The sequence below is a fragment of the Dendropsophus ebraccatus genome, chromosome 5 (genome assembly GCF_027789765.1).
Source record: "Dendropsophus ebraccatus isolate aDenEbr1 chromosome 5, aDenEbr1.pat, whole genome shotgun sequence".
In the NCBI taxonomy this organism is placed as follows: domain Eukaryota; kingdom Metazoa; phylum Chordata; class Amphibia; order Anura; family Hylidae; genus Dendropsophus; species Dendropsophus ebraccatus.
Window position 1 is genome coordinate 8,860,003 of NC_091458.1, and position 20,292 is coordinate 8,880,294.

Consider the following 20,292-nt stretch of genomic DNA (forward strand, 5'->3'; position numbering starts at 1 on the left):
ATAAAATGGGCCTATTGTGACACTTGTAACCAGGGCTGTGGAGTCGGTAAGCCGCAGCCTCGACTCCGACTCCTGAATTTTATCAGGACCGACTCTGACTCCTGCTCCTTCATAAATGGCCGGTCATATACCAGGGGAGTTATCTATCACACTGGCTCAGCAGCTTCTCCCTAATGTCCTACATGATCCTGGGGCGACTTCTGAGGGAATATATACTGTATATAAAGCAGCTTCTCCTGTGTGTGCAGTGGATGCAGCCAGTCTCCAGCCTCCATGTCCTGAACTACTCACAACCAGACTAGAAGGAGCAGGTGGTCTTTTCCTGCTGACATCTTCTATGTTTCTAACTAATATTCACCATACACACAGAAACACTGCTAACACTGCCAGATCCCTGTAATATAAAGGTCACACATAGTGATATACAGGGGGTCACACAAAGCGATATAGAGAGGGGTCACACAAAGCGATATAGAGAGGGGTCACACAAAGCGATATAGAGAGGGGTCACACAAAGCGATATAGAGAGGTCACACATAGTGATATAGAGGGGTCACACATAGTGATATAGAGGGGTCACACATAGTGATATAGAGGGGGGTCACACATAGTGATATAGAGGGGGGTCACATATAGTGATATAGAGAGGGGTCACACATAGTGATAGAGAGGGGTCACACATAGTGATAGAGAGGGGTCACATATAGTGATATAGAGAGGGGTCATATATAGTGATATAGAGAGGGGTCACACATAGTGATAGAGAGGGGTCACACATAGTGATAGAGAGGGGTCACACATAGTGATAGAGAGGGGTCACATATAGTGATATAGAGGGGTCACACATAGTGATAGAGAGGGGTCACACATAGTGATAGAGAGGGGTCACACATAGTGATAGAGAGGGGTCACACATAGTGATAGAGAGGGGTCACATATAGTGATATAGAGGGGTCACACATAGTGATATAGAGGGGTCGCACATAGTGATATAGAGAGGGGTCACACATAGTGATATAGAGAGGGGTCATACATAGTGATATAGAGAGGGGTCACACATAGTGATATAGAGAGGGGTCATACATAGTGATATAGAGAGGTCACACATAGTGATATAGAGGGGGGTCACACATAGTGATATAGAGGGGTCACACACAGTGATATAGAGAGGGGTCACACATAGTGATATAGAGAGGTCACACATAGTGATATAGAGAGGGGTCACACATAGTGATATAGAGAGGTCACACATAGTGATATAGAGAGGGGGTCACACATAGTGATATACAGGGGGGGTCACACATAGTGATATAGAGAGAGGTCACACATAGTGATAGAGAGGGGTCACATATAGTGATATAGAGAGGGGTCACACATAGTGATAGAGAGGGGTCACACATAGTGATATAGAGGGGTCACACATAGTGATATAGAGGGGTCACACATAGTGATATAGAGAGGGGTCACACATAGTGATATAGAGGGGGGTCACACATAGTGATAGAGAGTAGGGATGTCACGATACCAGAATTTTGAGTTCGATACCAATACCAACTTTTTTATTTCGATACTCAATACCATTTCAAAACTTGATTCAATATAATGCTGTTTTCTGATTCCCATAACTTTTAGCCTGTAGGGCTGTCCGAGAGTCTTTTTTTAGTACGCAGTGATTTGCAGCTTTGATTGGTACCGTGTTTGCATATATGACTTTTTTGGTGTAAACACTGTATACTGTGCAAGATTGGGAAGGTAGTATGGCTGACACACAGTATAGTATGTTGGGGGTAGTAGTTGTATGGCTGACACACAGTATAGTATGTTGGGGGTAGTAGTTGTATGGCTGACACACAGTATAGTATGTTGGGGGTAGTAGTTGTATGGCTGACACACAGTATAGTATGTTGGGGGTAGTAGTTGTATGGCTGACACACAGTATAGTATGTTGGGGGTAGTAGTTGTATGGCTGACACACAGTATAGTATGTTGGGGGTAGTAGTTGTATGGCTAACACACAGTATAGTATGTTGGGGGTAGTAGTTGTATGGCTGACACACAGTATAGTATGTTGGGGATAATAGTTGTATGGCTGACTCACAGTATAGTAGGTTGGGGGTAGCAGTAGTATGGCAGATGCACAGTATAGTAGGTTGGGGGTAGTAGTAGTATGGCAGATGCACAGTATAGTAGGTTGGGGGTAGTAGTAGTATGGCAGATGCACAGTATAGTAGGTTGGGGGTAGTAGTAGTATGGCAGATGCACAGTATAGTAGGTTGGGGGTAGTAGTAGTATGGCAGATGCACAGTATAGTAGGTTGGGGGTAGTAGTAGTATGGCAGATGCACAGTATAGTAGGTTGGGGGTAGTAGTAGTATGGCAGATGCACAGTATAGTAGGTTGGGGTAGTAGTATGGCAGATGCACAGTATAGTAGGTTGGGGGTAGTAGTATGGCAAATGCACAGTATAGTATGTTGGGGGTAGTAGTATGGCAAATGCACAGTATAGTATGTTGGGGGTAGTAGTATGGCAAATGCACAGTATAGTATGATGGGGGTAGTAGTAGTAGTATGGCAGATGCACAGTATAGTAGGTTGGGGGTAGTAGTAGTATGGCAGATGCACAGTATAGTAGGTTGGGGGTAGTAGTAGTATGGCAGATGCACAGTATAGTAGGTTGGGGGTAGTAGTAGTATGGCAAATGCACAGTATAGTATGATGGGGGTAGTAGTAGTATGGCAGATGCACAGTATAGTAGGTTGGGGGTAGTAGTATGGCTGACACATAAAACAAGTATAGTATATTGGGGGTAGTAGTAGTATGGCTGACACATAACATTAGTATAGTATATTGGGGATAGTAGTTGTATGGTTGACACATAGCTATACAACTACTATCCCCAACATACTATACTAGTGCTGACCCAGCACTAGTATAGTACATTGGGGATAGTAATAGTTGTAGTGGAGCAGAACCTTCACCTCCTGCTCCATGCTGCCCGGTCCCGGCGTCACTCCCCCCTCCCTCCCCGCTCCGCTGTGACTCCCGGCCCCCACACACAGGCCGCAGCCTCCTCACTACAAGACAATCTCCAAAGCCATCAGCTGAGGCGCACGGAGCGGCTCGGATGCTGCTGACACAGCGGCATCTACACAGTTAAATAGCCGGTGTAACTATGTAGATGCCGCTGTGAAGTGTCAGCAGTCAGCAGCATCCGAGCTGCTCCGTATGCCGCAGCCGATGGCTTTGGAGATTGTCCCGTAGTGAGGAGGCTGCGGCCTGTGTGCGGGGGCTGGGAGTCACAACGGAGCACAGCCCAGTATAAATACCGCTCCATTAGTGACAGCGGCATGCCGTACCCTTATGTAATAGGGCCAGTGTCCTATTAGAATGTTGCTCATAATATATATTGATGAGCAAAACTTATAAAATTCATATCAAAACTCAATTAAATTGTTCTAAAAAAAATCTGACATTTTTTCCAATTCCAACTCCACGACTCTGACTCCACAACCCTGCTTATAAAAGTTTTAGTTTTTTACCTACAAGGCTGTATGGGGTGTCATTTTTTGCGCCATGATCTCTAGTTTTTATTAATACCATAGTTGTGTACTTGGACGTTTTGATCACTTTTTAATACATTTTTTTTATATATAATGTAACAAAGAAATCTGTAATCCTAGCGCTTTTTACACTCTTTTTGTTTACGCCGTTCGTGATGACGATTATTACATAGTATTTACATAGTATTACATAGTTAATACGGTTGAAAAAAGACACATGTCCATCAAGTTCAACCAAGGAGGGGATGGATACAGGGAAGGGGGAGGGGTGATAGGTTCTATACATACAGGGAAGGGGGAGGGGTGATAGGTTCTATACATATGCATTTATATTATTTTGGTCTAAGAACTTGTCTCGCCTGTTTTGAAGCCCTCTACTGTTGTTGTTGTGACCAGATCCTGTGTTAGACTGTTCCACAGATTCACAGTTCTCATTGTAAAGAAGGCTTGTCGCCACCGGAGATTGAACCTTTTTTTCTCCAGGCAGAGGCAGTGCCCCATGTCTCTCCAGGCGGAGGCAGTGACCCCTTGTCTCTCCGGGCGGAGGCAGTGCCCCCTTGTCTCTCCGGGTGGAGGCTGTGCCCCCTTGTCTCTCCAGGCGGAGGCAGCTCCCCATGTCTCTCCACGCAAAGGCAGTGCCCCCTTGTCTCCCCAGGCGGAGACAGCGCCCCCTTGTCTCTCCAGGCCGAGGCAGCGCCCCCTTGTCTCTCCAGGCGGAGGCAGCGCCCCCTTGTCTCTCCAGGCGGAGGCAGTCCTCCCTTGTCTCTCCAGGCGGAGGCAGCGCCCCCTTGTCTCTCCAGGCGGAGGCAGCGCCCCCTTGTCTCTCCAGGTGGAGGCAGCGCCCCCTTGTCTCTCCAGGCGGAGGCAGCGCCCCCTTGTCTCTCCAGGCCGAGGCAGCGCCCCCTTGTCTCTCCAGGTGGAGGCAGCGCCCCCTTGTCTCTCCAGGCGGAGGCAGCGCCCCCTTGTCTCTCCGGGCGGAGGCAGTGCCCCCTTGTCTCTCCAGGCGGAGGCAGCGCCCCCTTGTCTCTCCAGGCGGAGGCAGCGCCCCCTTGTCTCTCCGGGCGGAGGCAGTGCCCCCTTGTCTCTCCAGGCGGAGGCAGCGCCCCATGTCTCTCCAGGCAAAGGCAGTGCCCCCTTGTCTCCCCAGGCGGAGGCAGCGCCCCCTTGTCTCTCCAGGCCGAGGCAGCGCCCCCTTGTCTCTCCAGGCGGAGGCAGCGCCCCCTTGTATCTCCAGGCGGAGGCAGTCCTCCCTTGTCTCTCCAGGCGGAGGCAGCGCCCCCTTGTCTCTCCAGGCAAAGGCAGTGCCCCCTTGTCTCCCCAGGCGGAGGCAGCGCCCCCTTGTCTCTCCAGGCCGAGGCAGCGCCCCCTTGTCTCTCCAGGCCGAGGCAGCGCCCCCTTGTCTCTCCAGGCCGAGGCAGCGCCCCCTTGTCTCTCCAGGCGGAGGCAGCGCCCCCTTGTCTCTCCAGGCGGAGGCAGTGCCCTCTTGTATCTCCAGGTGGAGGCAGTGCCCTCTTGTCTCTCCGGGCGGAGGCAGTGCCCTCTTGTTTTTACATGGAACATCTTTTCCCCATATTTCTTGTAGGGGCCATTTACATATTTAAATAAATTAATCATATCTCCCCTTAAACATCTCTTCTCCAGACTAAACAAATGTAATTCTCCTCATAACTAAGATGCTCCATTCCCCTTATTAGTTTAGTCGCCCGTCTTTGTACCCCCTCCAGCTCTAGAACGTCCTTTCTATGAATTGGGTTCCAAAACTGGATTTGCCAAGTGGACGCCCAAACACTCAGTGTGTCTAAGTCATCCTGTAATATCTGCACATCCTCCATAGACTGTACTGTACTACAAAGCTTGGTGTCATCTGCAAAGATAGAAACATTGCTGTTAATTCCATTCTCAATATCATTAATAAACAAGTTAAACAGAAGAGGGCCCAGTACTGACCCTTGGGGTACACCACTTATTACCGGGGACCATTCGGAGTAGGAATCATTGACCACCACTCTCTGGGTACGATTATTAAGTCAGTTTTCAATCCAGTTACACATTAAATTTTCCAAACCGATAGACTTTAACTTACCCATCAGACGTCCATGAGGAACTGTGTCAAACGCTTTAGCAAAATCCAGGTACACGATATCCACAGCCGCACCGCCGTCCAGGCTTCTACTTACCTCTTCATAGAAACATATTAGGTTGGTTTGACAGCTTCTGTCCTTAGTAAAACCATGCTGGTTATCACTTATAATACTATTAGCCACTACATATTCCTGGATGTAGTCCCTTATAAGCCCCTCAAATAGTTTCCCCACAATGGACGTTAAGCTTACAGGTCTGTAGTTACCTGGGGAAGTTCAAGAGCCCTTTTTGAAGATTGGCATTACATTTGCCTTACGCCAGTCCCTCGGCACAATACCAGTAAGCAAAGAATCAATGAATATTTCATACAAGGATAGAGAAATTACAGAACTGAGTTCCCTAAGAACTCTGGGGTGTAATCCATCAGGCCCTGGAGCTTTGGTTACATTGAGTTTATTTAATTTATCTTGGATCATATCTATAGTAAACCAGTTCAGTACATTACATGTGTTCGCAGCACTGGCCCCACCCACCTCAGTACTGGCCCCACCCACCACAGTCCCATCCTCTTTTGTATATACAGAACTGAAGAACCCATTAAGTAACTCGGCTTTCTCCTGATCCCCAGTTATTAATTCCCCGTCGCCATTATTTAGGGGTCCTACATGCTCTGTCCTTGGATTTTTTGCATTAATATATTTGAAGAATTTTTGGGGTTTCTTTTGCTTTCTATAGCTACCTGCCTTTCATTGTGAATTTTTGCTGCTTTTATTACATTTTTACAGGTTTTGTTGACTTCTTTGTAATGTTTAAAGGCTAAAGCTGACCCCTCTGATTTGTATTTTTTGAATGCCCCTTTTTTCTCATTTATCGCCCTTCTAACCTCGGTTGTCGCCATGTGGTATTTGATTTTAACCGTTTATATTTGTTACCCATAGGAATATATTTGGCAGTACAGTTATTTAATGTGGATTTGAAGATTTCCCATTTATTAGCTGTATCAGTATGTGACAGCAGCCGCTCCCAGTCTATGCCCTGAAGTTCTGCCCTTAACCCAGGAAAATTGGCACTTTTAAAATTAAATTTGCCCTCCCAACATGTTTTTGTTTTCTACACTTTAAGCTAAAAGTCACTATATTGTGGTCACTATTACCCAGGTGTTCATGGACAGTGACATCCCCAACCAGCTCAGCATTGTTAGAAATAACCAGATCCAACAAGGCATCACTTCTAGTTGGCTCCTCCACAAACTGGCCCAGAAAATTATCCTGCAGGAGGTTAAGAAATTCCCTCCCCTTTGTGGTTTTAGCTGAACCGTGACCCCAATCTATATCTGGGTAGTTGAGGTCCCCCATTATCACTACTGTCCCCTCCCGGGCAGCCCGCTCTATTTGTCTATTCAACTGGCCATCTACCTCCTCAGTAATGTTGGGGGGTCTATAGATTACACCAAGAATAATTTTTTCACTCTTTACCTCCTTCTGTAGTTCTACCCACAATGCTTCCACATCATCACAGTCATCTCCCACTATTGCATATTTTACACTCACTTTAATATCATTTCTGACATACAGACATACTCCTCCTCCCCTTCTGCCCACCCGATCCCTCCTGAACAACGTAAATCCCTGAATATTGACAGCCCAGTCATGTGAGGAGTCCAGCCATGTCTCAGTCACACCAACCACATCAATGGACTCCTCCAGAACCAAGGCCTCCAGCTCCCCCATCTTGCTGGCTAGACTTCTGGCATTAGTAACCATACACTTTATATTACCATCGAGTTTAACCGCTTCATTATAAGAAATAGGATTTATTACTGTGCTGTGGCTACAATCATCCCCACTGTTCATCCGCAACATATGGATCTCCCTATCCACTGCTCTTATCCTCCCCCACAGGACCCTTCTCCCTATCCACTGGTCTTATCCTCCCCCCACAGGACCCTTCTCCTCCCACCTCAATGTTCTGTCCCCTCTCTAACCTATCCGCCACTATATTACACACTACATTGTCCTCCCTCCACATCCCTAGTTTAAAACCCCCTCCACCCCTTCTAGGATTCTCTCCCCCAGCACAGCGGACCCCCTTCCATTAAGGTGCAAATTATCTGCGGAAAACAGTTTGTACCCCAATGAAAATTCAGCCCAGTGCTCTAAAAACCCAAACCCTTCTCCTCTACACCATGACTTGAGCCATGCATTTAACTCCATAAGCTCCCGCTGTCTTTCCTGCGATGCGCATGGCACAGGCAGTATTCCAGAGAATACAACCTTGGAGGTCCTTCCCTTCAACTTAGCACCTAGTTCTCTAAAATTATTTTTAATAGACCTCCACCTACCTTGTATCCTGTTGTTGGTTCCCACATGGACCACGACAGCTGGGTCATCCCCAGCCCCCCCAAGTAATTTGTCCACCCTTTCCACCACATGCCGAACCCTGGCACCAGGGAGACAGCAAACCATTCGGTTGAGGCGGTCTTGGCGACAAATTGTTCTATCCGTCTTCCTGATTATAGAATCCCCTACAACCACTAACTGTCTAGGCCTACCTACAATACCATCCCTCCCATTACTAGTTGGACTGTTCCCCCGGCTGTTAGGGAGAACAGGTTCCACTAGAGCTGCCATTTCTGACACGGATGCCCTTGCATCATCACCTAACTTGGCAATTTTGCTTGGGCATATAGTAGGAGAAGTGGCCTTCCTTTTCTTGGATCCCTTACTGGTCCCTCTAACTACATTAACCCAGCTACTTACTTGGGCCTCCTGATCTATATCACCACCCTCCATCTCTAACCCACTAACTTCCTGCTCAGTGAGCCGAAGTTCCCTCTCAAGGTGGCCAAGTTCCCTCAGTGTTGCAATATGCTTTTCCAGATCTCTAACTCGAGCTTCTAGATGGGCAACATGCTCACATCTGTCACAGCGGTACTCACCCTGGAACTCCTGCTCCAGTTGTGCGTACATGCGGCAGACTGCGCACTGAATGAAACCTTCCATCTCACTAGCCATCATCCTCAGTGCAAAAAAACTGTGAAAAAGAAAGAGATTTAGCACTTACCAGAACTTGTAACTCCTTATTTCAACTCCACTTATTATCAACCACTTGTCAGCAAACCACAGCAGTGAGTAAGAGATCAGACAATTACGCACACTATAGTATATTATATGTTTATTTATTTTTATATGTTTTATTTATATAATGGGAAAGGGGGGTGATTTTAACTCTTATTGGGGGAGGGGTTTTGGGGTAGTGCTGCAGGGGTATCATCACCAATAAGTGTACTTGCCTGTCAACTGAGAATGCTGTATTGTATTGTCCCCCAAAAGTTATACAAATCAGCAATATACACTTATTATGGGAAATGCACATAAAAAGCTTTTTTCCCTGGACTTACTACTGCATCAAGGCTTCACTTCCTGGGTAACATGGTGATGTCCCTTCCTGGATAAAATGGGGATGTCCCTTCCTGGATAATATGGTGATGTCACTTCCTGGATAACATGGTGATGTCACTTCCTGGATAACATGGTGATGTCTCTTCCTGACATTACCATGTTATCCATGAAGTGACATCACCATGTTATCCAGGAAGACACATCACCATATTATCCAGGAAGTGAAGCCTTGATGCAGTAGTAAGTGCAGGGAAAAAAGCCCTTTATAAGCATTTCCCGTAATAAGTGTATATTGGGGATTTGTATAACTTTTTTTTTGGGGGGGGGAGGAATACAATACTTGAATGAAAATTCTCGCCGTACTTCTCCTTTAAATCTATATGTTTAAGGTTTATATGGGTTTGAATAAAATATGACTCCCCTATCTGTCGGATGATGTACCCTCAATGCATCGAGCAAATTGAAACTTTGCACTAAGTGGAAGAGGACCTGGATTTTTATTTAATGATGTTGTATCCATTGCTGCCATAATGTACAATTGTAGTCTCCCAATATTAAAACTTTCTCATGATTCTTGGAGAAGATTTGTGAAAATGTCCTCCGCAAGAATCGTAACTGATGAGTGTTAGGGGCATATACTGTGGTAATAGTATATAGAATTTACATTTTATGGAAAATATTTTTGATTTTTAAATTGAATTGATTGCACTGCTGATAAGACATGGGGGGGGATTTATTAACCAAAAAAGGTCTATTTTTGGCAGAAAATGGCCAAATGCGAATAAATTTATTCGCAAACGGCCATTTTGTAAATAAATATTAGCATCAGGACATTTTCTGCCCGTGTCGCCAGGTGTGGAGGGGCGGAACAGGGGGGCGCGGACTCTGGGTCCGCTCAATTTATCATTTTTCCCTCTGTTTGCACAGGATTTATGTATAGGCAGTACACCTCTACATAAATCAGCGAAGCATTGGCGTCCCCCAATTAGATTACGCTCTGCTGACTGCCTGCTAGTCTAAAGTGCAGTATAGTAGCTGCAACAAGTTTTACACCCTTGCTGCTGAATGGGATGCACTGTACTGTGATTGACAATCAGCTGCCTGCCTTCTCATATAGTTAGTCACTTACAACAGTTCCAGCTGCACAGAATCCTCTCTACCTCCCTTTCCAATTCTGTCCCTTGCTGCTGAATCTGTTGCACTGGTGACTGCTGATGAGAATGGGATGAGTAGTAGTCAGTAGTAGTTGTCAGGAGTATTGCACACTGCAACTGTGATGCTCTGCTTACTAAGCTTTCAAGCTGGAAATGGTCACTTCCCAGATGGTCACTACCTTTATATACAGCATCTAACATCACCCCCCTATATGCCTCATGATGTGCTATCCCCTATCATATGATTCAGTTGCTCACTGATCTCCCAGCCCTTATGTGCCTCCTTATGCGCTCATCTTCAGTAATTGCCATATATCTTTATGATGGTCTGACTCATATGGAGAAAAGTGAGCAAAAGTGAGAAGATGCCCCATGTGAGTCACTAGTTGTAACTGCCCTGTAGTGACTTATATGGTGCAGAGCCTGTGTACCTGTGTATCGGAGGAAACACTGATCTTTGTATAGTGGATTTTATTTAGTACTGACATGGTGATATTAGTCCCTATGTTATGATAATTGTAGTTGTCATATTGTGGTGATATTTGTGGTATTTTATATACTGGTATTATTGGTCTTGGTTTACTGGATTTGGTCATTAACAAAGTGACGGTGTGATGATAATTTGTTAATGTTATGTATACTGTACATATAAATATGCGTTGTTTTTTTCTTTGTTATATCCCCTGTAATTGCTGTTTTAGGGTCATTTCCAAACACACAGAACTATTTATTCTGATCTTCCACAAAGCATCCAGTATACAATGCACCTAGGAACGATACAACTCCCAGCATTTACTGTCTGCAGTCCTCCGGATATGCTGGGAGTTGTGGTGCAATGAACAGACAATCTTCTGATAACCGCTGGCGCTGTAGAAGGATTTACTGATGGACCTTCAGGGCTGATGGTTGTGACCCACAGACTGCAGCCATTCGGAATCTCTACACAACCATCATTTATTAAATGGCTAGCCTCTCAGAGACTACAACTTCCAGCATACACTGAAAGCTTCATAGTTTAGAGCATTCTCAGAGTTGTAGTAAAATCTTGTTATTAACAGATCAATGTAAGAAACAACCAGGGCATCATGTCAGTTCCACTGGTGGCAGCAAGTACTCCAGGCCCACACTACATCCCAGATGACTCAACCCCAGAGAAATTAATCAAAAATAATTAGAAAATATAGATCAACAGAATAAAGAAATAAATGTTAAATAATGTATATGTGTGTGAGCACTGAATAGATAGCAGTTTCTAGGACTGGGCGGGCCGGGCCACCGGATGGGGCGCCTTTTTCTGGTGCACTATGGGGCACTATGGTGAAGGGGGGGGGGGGGAGATACTATATGGGGCACTATGGGGAGACTGGCTACTATAAGAGGCACTATTGGGGGGGACTGGCGAATATATGAGGCACCATTGGGATGATTGGCTACCATATGGGGTACTTTTGAGCAGGGATTGGCTACTATATGGGGAGCAATAAGGGGATTGGTTACTGTATAAGGCACTATGGGGGGACTGGCTACTATATGAGGCACTATGCTGCGATTGGCTACTATATGAGGCACTATATGGGGGGATTGGCTACTATATGAGGCACTATATGGGGTGGATTGGCTACTATATGAGGCACTATAGGGGGGACTGGCTATTATATGAGGCACTATTGGGGGTGATTGGCTACTGTGTGGGACAGGTCCGGGGGAAGAAGTAGGGTGGCTTCAGACGTAACTGGGAAGATGGGAGCGGTCAACTCAGTGTCGCCCCGAGCACCAGATCTCACCTCGCACATCAACCTCTCTGATCTCTCCAGCAGAGAGCCAAAAAGCTCTCCAAGCCAAGATTTGGTGAGTTGGTTTGGAGCAGTGCAGGGGGAAATTATTGATATGGAGTCACAGCACAGGGGAGCATTATAACTATGGGAACACAGCACAGTGGGCATTATTACTATGGGGACATAGCATTGGGGACATTATTACCATGGGGACAGAGCACAGTGGACATTATTACCATTACTATGGGGCACAGCACAGGGGGTATCATTACTATATGAGGGCCCGGGGGACATTATTACTATGGGTGCACAGCAGGGAATATTATTCCTATTTGGGGGCACAGCCAGGGATCCTACAAACAGGGGGGCAATCTAAATACCCATTCATTTTAGAGCACCAAACAGCAGAATTACTAGAGTTTGGGACCCTAGGGGTTTGAAAAGGGGAAGGAAGTTGCTGGAAGTGCGGAACCTAAGATGTTTGTCTGGCAGGTTCTGAAGAGATTAATTATTGCTGGAAGAAATCATCATGGAGGTCTGGGCCAGATGGAAAGGAAAAGGAAATTGACACCTCAGATGAAAGAAGACATCACCATTATGTTTTTGTATTGAGTAGAACGGTATCTTCCTAGTAACCCAAATTTTGATAAAAGGCCCTTTTTATCAAGATTCGCCCTGTTGCCAAAATGACCTAGAAACTGCCCTGCCTAAAGATACTAATAAATTAAAAAAACGTTGAAATCTCATTCCTATTGGTGAATGTCAGCGAGATGCTTTATAATATGGATCAGATGATTGTGTCCTGTTCATATCTTCTAGAAGAAACCCGTCTCCTTAGAACTGTTCCATATCTGCTGCCGTATCTTATTGTAGAGATTTACTGAGATGTGCGATGTGCAACATAGCGCAGGGAGCCCATGACTAGGGGAGATGGCAAGCACGTGTAGTGTGCGTGTTAGGGGAGGAGTGAGGCTTTCGGTGATTGGTTGAGAAGGGTAACCGGAGGTGGGGAGGTTGCTATGGTGTGGGCGGCCCTAGGGGAGTCAGACCAAGCGGAGCAGCACGGAGAGAAGTTTGGTCTGTGCTAAGCGTGCCTTACCTCATGGCTGACTTGGAGGCGATATTGCAGCAAGTTCGGGAAGCAGCTTTGGTCCACGGGCCAGGCTGGCTTCAGCAGCAGCAGCTACTGCAGGGGGTTCCCCCTCCCCCTGTGGCTCCGGTGGAAGAGGAGGTGGTCCCGGCGCAGCCCCGTCAGGGACCCTCCGGCCCCCGTCGCCCAGGTCGATCCCCGCCCTGCGGCCCGGAGGTCTGGTAGGAATCGCCATGTGCAGGTGGGAGCGGAGGCCCCGGGGGTCCGTCCTTCCTGTTCACCCGCCCCTGGTCAGCGCCATCTTGGGAAGGAAGATGCGGCCTCCCTGCTTGCTGATGTGCCAGGCAGCAGGAGAGCTCGGCGTGGGCAGAGGCGGTGAGAGTGGAGCTCGCCTTCCCCACCCCCTTTGCCGGCGCCTGGTAAGAGTGGTGGAGTGGGTGGAGCATGCCGACAGGGAGGTGGGGGTGACGCTGTGGCCTCCAGTGGACGGGAGGTTCGGCGGCCTGAGAGGAGGAGCCGCGCCCGGCGGCGCCAGGATCCCGTGTACGGGGGTGAGGGCTTGAGTCCCGCCTCCAGCGCTGCTACAGGGGATTCGGAGGACGGCGGCGCAGGGGCCCCGTCATCTACATTGCCAGCGGGTGTGCTCTGGTAGGACCTGGGCTTGTCAGCTGAGGGGATCCGGTCTGCAGTGTCGGTGCCTGGACGCAGTGGAAAAACGGCCGATGGTTGTTCCTATTCAGCGAGGCTGGGTGAGTCTGCCACCTTCTTCACCAACATGGGGGGTGGGGGCGTTGCGCCTGCGACAGTGTGGACGGGGCCTGGGGTGCAGCCAGTGGTTGGGTGGTTGCTGGGAGTGCGCCGGAGAACTGCTCCGCATTTTGTTATTTAGACTCCATTGGCGAGGCGTACCGGGTTTATGGGGGGAATGCCTGGTTGCGCTACAATGAACAATTTGCGCCGAAGGGAGTCAGCCGGCGGTACAGGGTCAGCGGCAGGGCGTTCAGCTGGATTTGGTAAAGGGTGCTGCTGGCAATTTAACGAAGGCTCATGCAAGTTTGGTGCGGATTGTCCATTCAAGCATGGTCTTGTCCGATGTTTTAAGAGGGGAAAAGGGGGAGAGGCTGAACAGAAGAGGGGGGACTCCGGTGAGTGTGGAAAGGATGGGGGCATTTCTCGACCGTTATCCAAATAGGGCCGCTGCCAGAGCACTGCGGGACGGTTTCACTGCAGGCTTTAAAATTCCTTGTTCACTTGGCCCCACGCCGGGGATGTGCACAACCTCTCCTCGGCCTTGGGTCCTCCGGAGCTGGTTACAGAGAAGTTGATGAAGGAGGTGGGGTTAGGGGGTTAGAGATGGCTGGCCCGTTTGTGTCCTCCCCTGTTTCTGGTTTGCGCATATCCCCGTTGGGGTTGGTCCCAAAGAGGGAACAGGGTAAATTAAGACTTATCCACCACTTGTCATTTCCGGCGGGCGGTCCTGTTAATGACGGGATTGCACCGGACTTGTGCGCGGTTTCCTATACATCTTTTCATGTGGCTGTGGAGTGGGTTAGGAAATATGGGAGGGGTTATTTGTTGGCGAAGACGGACATTGAGGCTGCCTTTCGCTTGTTGCCAAAACACCCAGAGAGTTTACAGTTGTTCGGATGTAAGTGGCAGGGGCACTATTTTGTGGATAAGTGCTTGCCAATGGGATGCGCAATTTCTTGTTCTTATTCTGAATTGTTTAGTTCCTTTCTGGAGTGGGCGGTTGCATTACTTGGATGATTTCTTGTTTTTGGGCCCAGGGGGGGCGCGGGTGTGTGCTGCTTTGCTGCGGACGATAGAACGGATTTGTTGTCAATTTTGGTGCCTCTGGCCCCGGAGAAGACTGAGGGGTCGGCTACTGTGGTTAAGTTTTTGGGAATTGTGATTAATACGGACAGAATCGAATGTCAGCTGCCCGAGGACAAGTTGGAGGAACTGCGGATAGCTGTGGGATCAGCTATCCGGTGTAGGAAGCTTCGGTTGCGCGAGTTGCAGTCATTGATAGGGTGTTTGAACTTTGTCTGTCGAATCATTCCGATGGGCCGGGTTTTTTGCAGATGGTTGGCTGCTTCCACGGCTGAAGCGCGGTCGCCTCATCATTATGTGGATTTCAACTGAATTGCGGGAAGATTTGAAGGTTTGGGGGGAATTTTTAGTTAATTACAATGGCCGGTCGATGGTTATGGACAGTGTTGTGTCTAATGTTGATCTGGAGCTCTTTACGGATGCCTCGGGGGGGTCATGGTTTTGGGGCGTTTCTGCAAAGGCGGTGATGTGCGGAGGCGTGGCCTCCTGTGTGGCATGAGTCGGGGTTAGTGGGGATTTTGGCTTTACTGGAGCTGTTTCCTATCGTTGTGGCAACGGTGATTTGGGGTGAGCTTCTGGACAATAAGCGGGTGCGGTTTTTCTGTGATAATCTGGGGGTGGTTCAGGCCATAAATGGGCAGACAGCGAGGTCCCCGCCAGTAGTGTGGTTGTTGAGAAAACTGGTTCTGCGGGGTTTAGAGGTGAATGCTCATTTTATGGCTGTGTGTGTCCCGGGTGTTCGTAATGCTTTGGCTGACTCTCTCTTTTTTAGTGGCATCGGTTCAGGGAGCTGGCTCCATAAGCAGAGGAGGTCGGGGGTTCTGTGTCCAGAGAAGCTGTGGCTGTGGGTGTAGAGGTGGCACTGGGTCTTGTGCAGCGGTCAGTGTCGCAAGGTACATGGTCGGCTTATGCTCGGTGGTGGCGTGAGTGGGAAACAGTGTTTAGTGAGTTGCCGCAGGAAGGAGAGCAGGGTGGTTGGGATGAGTATGTCCTGTACTATGTGGGTAGGTCTTTTGGTTTGGGGGTGTCCCCTTCTGGTATGGCTCAGCGCATTTCTGCTTTGTTTTTTTTGTTTAAGTTGCGGGGGATTCACGATTTTACTAAGTCCTTTTTGGTTATGCAGGTCTTGAAGGGATATAGGAGGGGGGTTCGGCGTAGGGATACCCATAGGCCGGTGTATTTTCATTTGTTGTTAAAGTTGGGTGATGGGTTGAGGGGAATTTGTGTGTCTTTATATGAGCTTAGTTTGTTCCTCCTGACTTTTTCTCTTCCCTTTTTTGGGGCTTTAAGGATTTCTGAATTGGTTTCTCCGAGCAGACGTCTGATGTGAGTGTCCGTGAAGGGTTGTTGGAGTGTAGATTGGATGGGCAGTTTTTGTCTAGATTCCAATTCATTCAGGTCTTTCGCAAGTCTTTGTCGACAGTGGGGGAGCGTGCATCTGAGTATAGTTCTCACTTGTTCCGGATTGGGGCAGCTACAGAGGCTGCTCGTTGGGGTTTGGGGCCTGATGGCATCCGGAAAATAGGGCGTTGGGAGTCGGAGCGGTTCCGGAGTTATGTGAGGCCTCAGTTGTAATTGTTTTCTTTGGGGTTGGGTAGGTTTTTTGGGGAGCTTGTAGTGTGATGTTGTGTCTTTGTTTGTTTTTTTCAGATGCCGCCCCATGTCTGATATGGATCGTGGGCCACTCGTATGTCCATTGGGGAGGCTTGAGAGCGGATGTGCAGCCGGCAGAGCGTCAGCTCGGGTTTTCCAGAGGGGAAGCCCAGATCAAGTGGTTGGGGCAGAGGGGTTTGTTGTAGTCAAGGTTGTTGCCCTTGGTTCACTTTTATGTAAACATGGATAGGGCACCTGATGTCCTCGTCGTGCATGCCGGGGGCAATGACCTGGGCGTGCGCATATCCTGGCATAATCATTGTATGGTCGGACATTGTGGCCAGGAAAACATGGAATCACGGGAGGTCACTGAGGGGGTTGAACAGGGCCCCCGCTAAAATAAAAGACGGTGGGTCGTTTTGTGGCCAGGAACGGCGGTTTGGTGGTGTGCTATCCCGACTTAGAGGTTCCTACTGATGCGTTTTTGAGGTCCGATGGCGTTCACTTGAACACTTTGGGTTGGGATCTGTGGACCTTGAGGCTTAAGGATGGGGTGGAGCGGGCCCTTAGGTTGTGGAGGGACGACCACGCGTAAGGTATCACGCTTAGTCGCCTTGGGTAGGGGAATTGGAGGAGACCCTGTAGAATTGTTTATAAGGTTACGGTTAGTTTTAAAATTGGAGAACAGTATTTGGAAGGCTGGGGCGGTACCTGGCTCTTGGATATATCCTGTGGCCAATGTCACAGGGGAGTGTTATGACTTCAACATGTGGTGTCCTTGGGTTAGGTGCCCGCAACCAAGGGTAAGTTGAAGTCCTTGTCGATTATGGGAAGGTGGAAAAGAACAGGGTCCTTCCCATTCTTTTTCCACTGGGTTTAACTAGCTCAGGAATTTATGTGTAATATTGCTGACCATGTTGGTTAAGGTTATTTATACTGCATAAAAAAAAAGGTTTACATACCTTGTTGTTATATATTTGTTAATAAAATTGGTCCGCTGTGGCCTTTGCACCACATCAATGTGTCGTCTCTTTAATGGGGAGGGGGTGGTGTAGGGGCAAGCGCAGTTAAGCTATCCCTAAGTCATGGAGCAGATTCCATCTGTGTTTCTATGAATAAAGTGCAGGACAATATATTCTGTAATGTTTCACCATCTTATATTTGAACTTTCTCTTCCTATTCTCTACAGATGTCCAGAACAGTCATAAGAAACATTTATATGAAAAGACTGAGAAACTTACAGAGAACAAACCTCCAAGATGTAACCTGGAAGAGGAAAACTTCCCATTATATACACGTTATGTGAACCTCGTCATTGTCTCCATTGATCAGTTTAGGGAACGCTCTGAGAATGAGCTCATAGAGACCGGGGTAAAACATGAGAAATATTTAAAGGAAGCTCAAAATAAATTACAGCGCGTTTCCCCAAACAAAATGTTCCGCTGGTGTCACCAATCCAGACTTGTGCCACATATAGAAATGGTTAGCGGAGTGCCGGGTGTAGGGAAGACCACGCTGATGCAGAAGTTTGTCTATGACTGGGTGAGGGGCGATCTCTATCAAAGATTCTCTTTTGTCTTCTTCTTCAAATTCCGGGAGCTGAACAGACTGGATGAGGTTAGTCTGGAGACCATGATCCTCCAACAATACCCATATCTGGAGCCGCAGATTGAGAACATCTTACAAGATCCAGAGAAACTTCTCTTCATATTTGATGGATTAGATGAAAGCAATCATACAATGAATTTCACATCCGGTCACTTGTGCTCTAATCCTAGAGAGCGCGTACATTGTGGTCAGATTGTGGTTAGTTTGGCGAGAAAGTCCCTTCTTAATGGTTGTTCTATTCTGATGACCAGTCGTCCCACCAGACTGGCATCAATTGATTGTAAGGTTTTCCTGCGAATAGTAGAGATCACCGGGTTTTTTCCAGAAGAACGACGGACGTATTTTGAAAATTTCTTCTCTGACCCTGAACTGGCAAAAAAGGCTTTTACTTATGTGAAGCAGAATGACACATTGTACACGTTCTGTTACCTCCCGTCCTACTGCTGGATCATCTGTACAGTGTTATCCAGGAGCTTCCAGACAACAAGTAGTGATCAGCCGCCATCATTATTACCCAAAACAGTCACCCAGCTCTTTGCCATATTTGTCGCCAACATCCTGACCAATCACAGCCTGGAGAAAAGTGACGCTCAGAAGGTCCTGCAGTCCATCGGATGGATGGCAGAACATGGAGTCATGAATCACATGATTATATTTGATGATCGAGATCTGGGTTCTTTCCATGTGGACAATAAGTCAAAGCTCTTATCAAGTTTTCTGATGGAATCGGGGGAACCTGTGACCTATTCCTTCTTACATCTCACTGTTCAGGAATTCTTCTCTGCCTTGGTGCATTATGCTGATTATTCTCCTGAGAAGTTACAGAAATCACTAAATAGAGCCAAATCCTATCGTGATGGACGTGGTGAGATGTTCCTCCGTTTCCTGTGTGGTCTATCAGACGCCTCCACCAGGTCAATGCTAACTGGATACCTGGACACACAAGCAGCTCAGGCCTCCAGAGATGTCATCACTTGGCTGAAGAACTTCATTCTAGAAGAACAGAGGCTGGGGGAAAGTGACAAGAAGCGACATCTCCTTAGGACATTCTACTATCTGTATGAATCCCGGAATAAACCTCTAGTGCAGAAAACATTACAATCATACAGAAGATTAGACCTTTCTAGAGTTACCATGTCAGCCCTAGACTGCACAGTGTTATCATTCATCATGGAAACCTACAGAAATATAGAAGAACTCAATCTATCTAGATGTTCATTAGACCCTGAAGGATTAGAGAGACTTGCACCAGCTTTACATAACCTGCAGGATCTGAGGTAAATGACTAATTCTATGTTATATTTCTGTGATATTAATGTTCTGACAAATATCCGATACATTTATTGTTCTTATACTTTATGCCTGTTAGGGCCCGTTCACACTGAGTGTAACAGGTGGAGGGCTGAGGAGTAGACTGAAGATTATATATATATATATATATATATATATATACCACATGGAGAGAAAGGAGCTGATGCACATCACACCTATGGCTGACACTAATGCCACTCGGCTACATTTAAAAACCACCGCCAGGATGTTGGTACATAATTTGATCAAACCATATTGCCCCATGTACCACGTGTCGGTCTCCTGGTTCACATGGGTCCCTACACTAACTCCACACTGTGTCGGTCAGCGACCGCTAACCCCGCAAAGGAAAGGGAGGCCATGGAATGGCCCTGCAACCCCAATGTCATAGGACCAAACCCAAAGTGCCCCCCCAGAACCCAGTTGGCACCACCGGCGGAGAAAGCTGCCACCAGTACCTCCTATCTTTCCCATTATATCTGCAGCAGTAATGGTGAGTACAAGAGCATATTCACACTTGTGGTGTTTGGCAGCAGCTTTCTCCGACGGTGGTGACAACAGTTTTTTTGGGGGGGCACTTTGGGTTTGGTCATATGACATTGGGGTTGCAGGGCCATTCCATGGCCTCCCTTCCCTGTTTGAGCATGCTTTGCAGGGTTAGCGGTCCCTGACCGACACAGTGTGGAGTTAGCGTAGGGACCCATGTGAACCAGGAGACCGGCACATGGTACATGGGGCAATATGGTTTAATTAAATTATATACCAACATCCTGGCTGGTTTTTAAATGTAGCTGAGTGGCATTAGTGTCAGCCATAGGTGTGAGGTGCAGCAGCTCCTTTTTCTATACACTTGTTTCCCTTAAAATAAGGCATCCCCCTGAAAAGA

The 20,292-nt window shown here is 47.5% G+C and overlaps 1 protein-coding gene across 2 annotated transcripts in view; it reads left to right on the top strand.

The window, feature by feature from the left end:
* Positions 1 to 20,292, top strand: part of LOC138792251 (NACHT, LRR and PYD domains-containing protein 3-like) — a 123,561-nt gene that overhangs the window by 39,979 nt on the left and 63,290 nt on the right. For both annotated transcript variants that reach the window (XM_069969456.1, XM_069969457.1), the window contains one exon: positions 17,677 to 19,372. In XM_069969456.1, the coding sequence (XP_069825557.1) occupies positions 17,677 to 19,372 (1,696 nt within the window). The remainder of the gene's footprint in view (positions 1 to 17,676; positions 19,373 to 20,292) is intronic.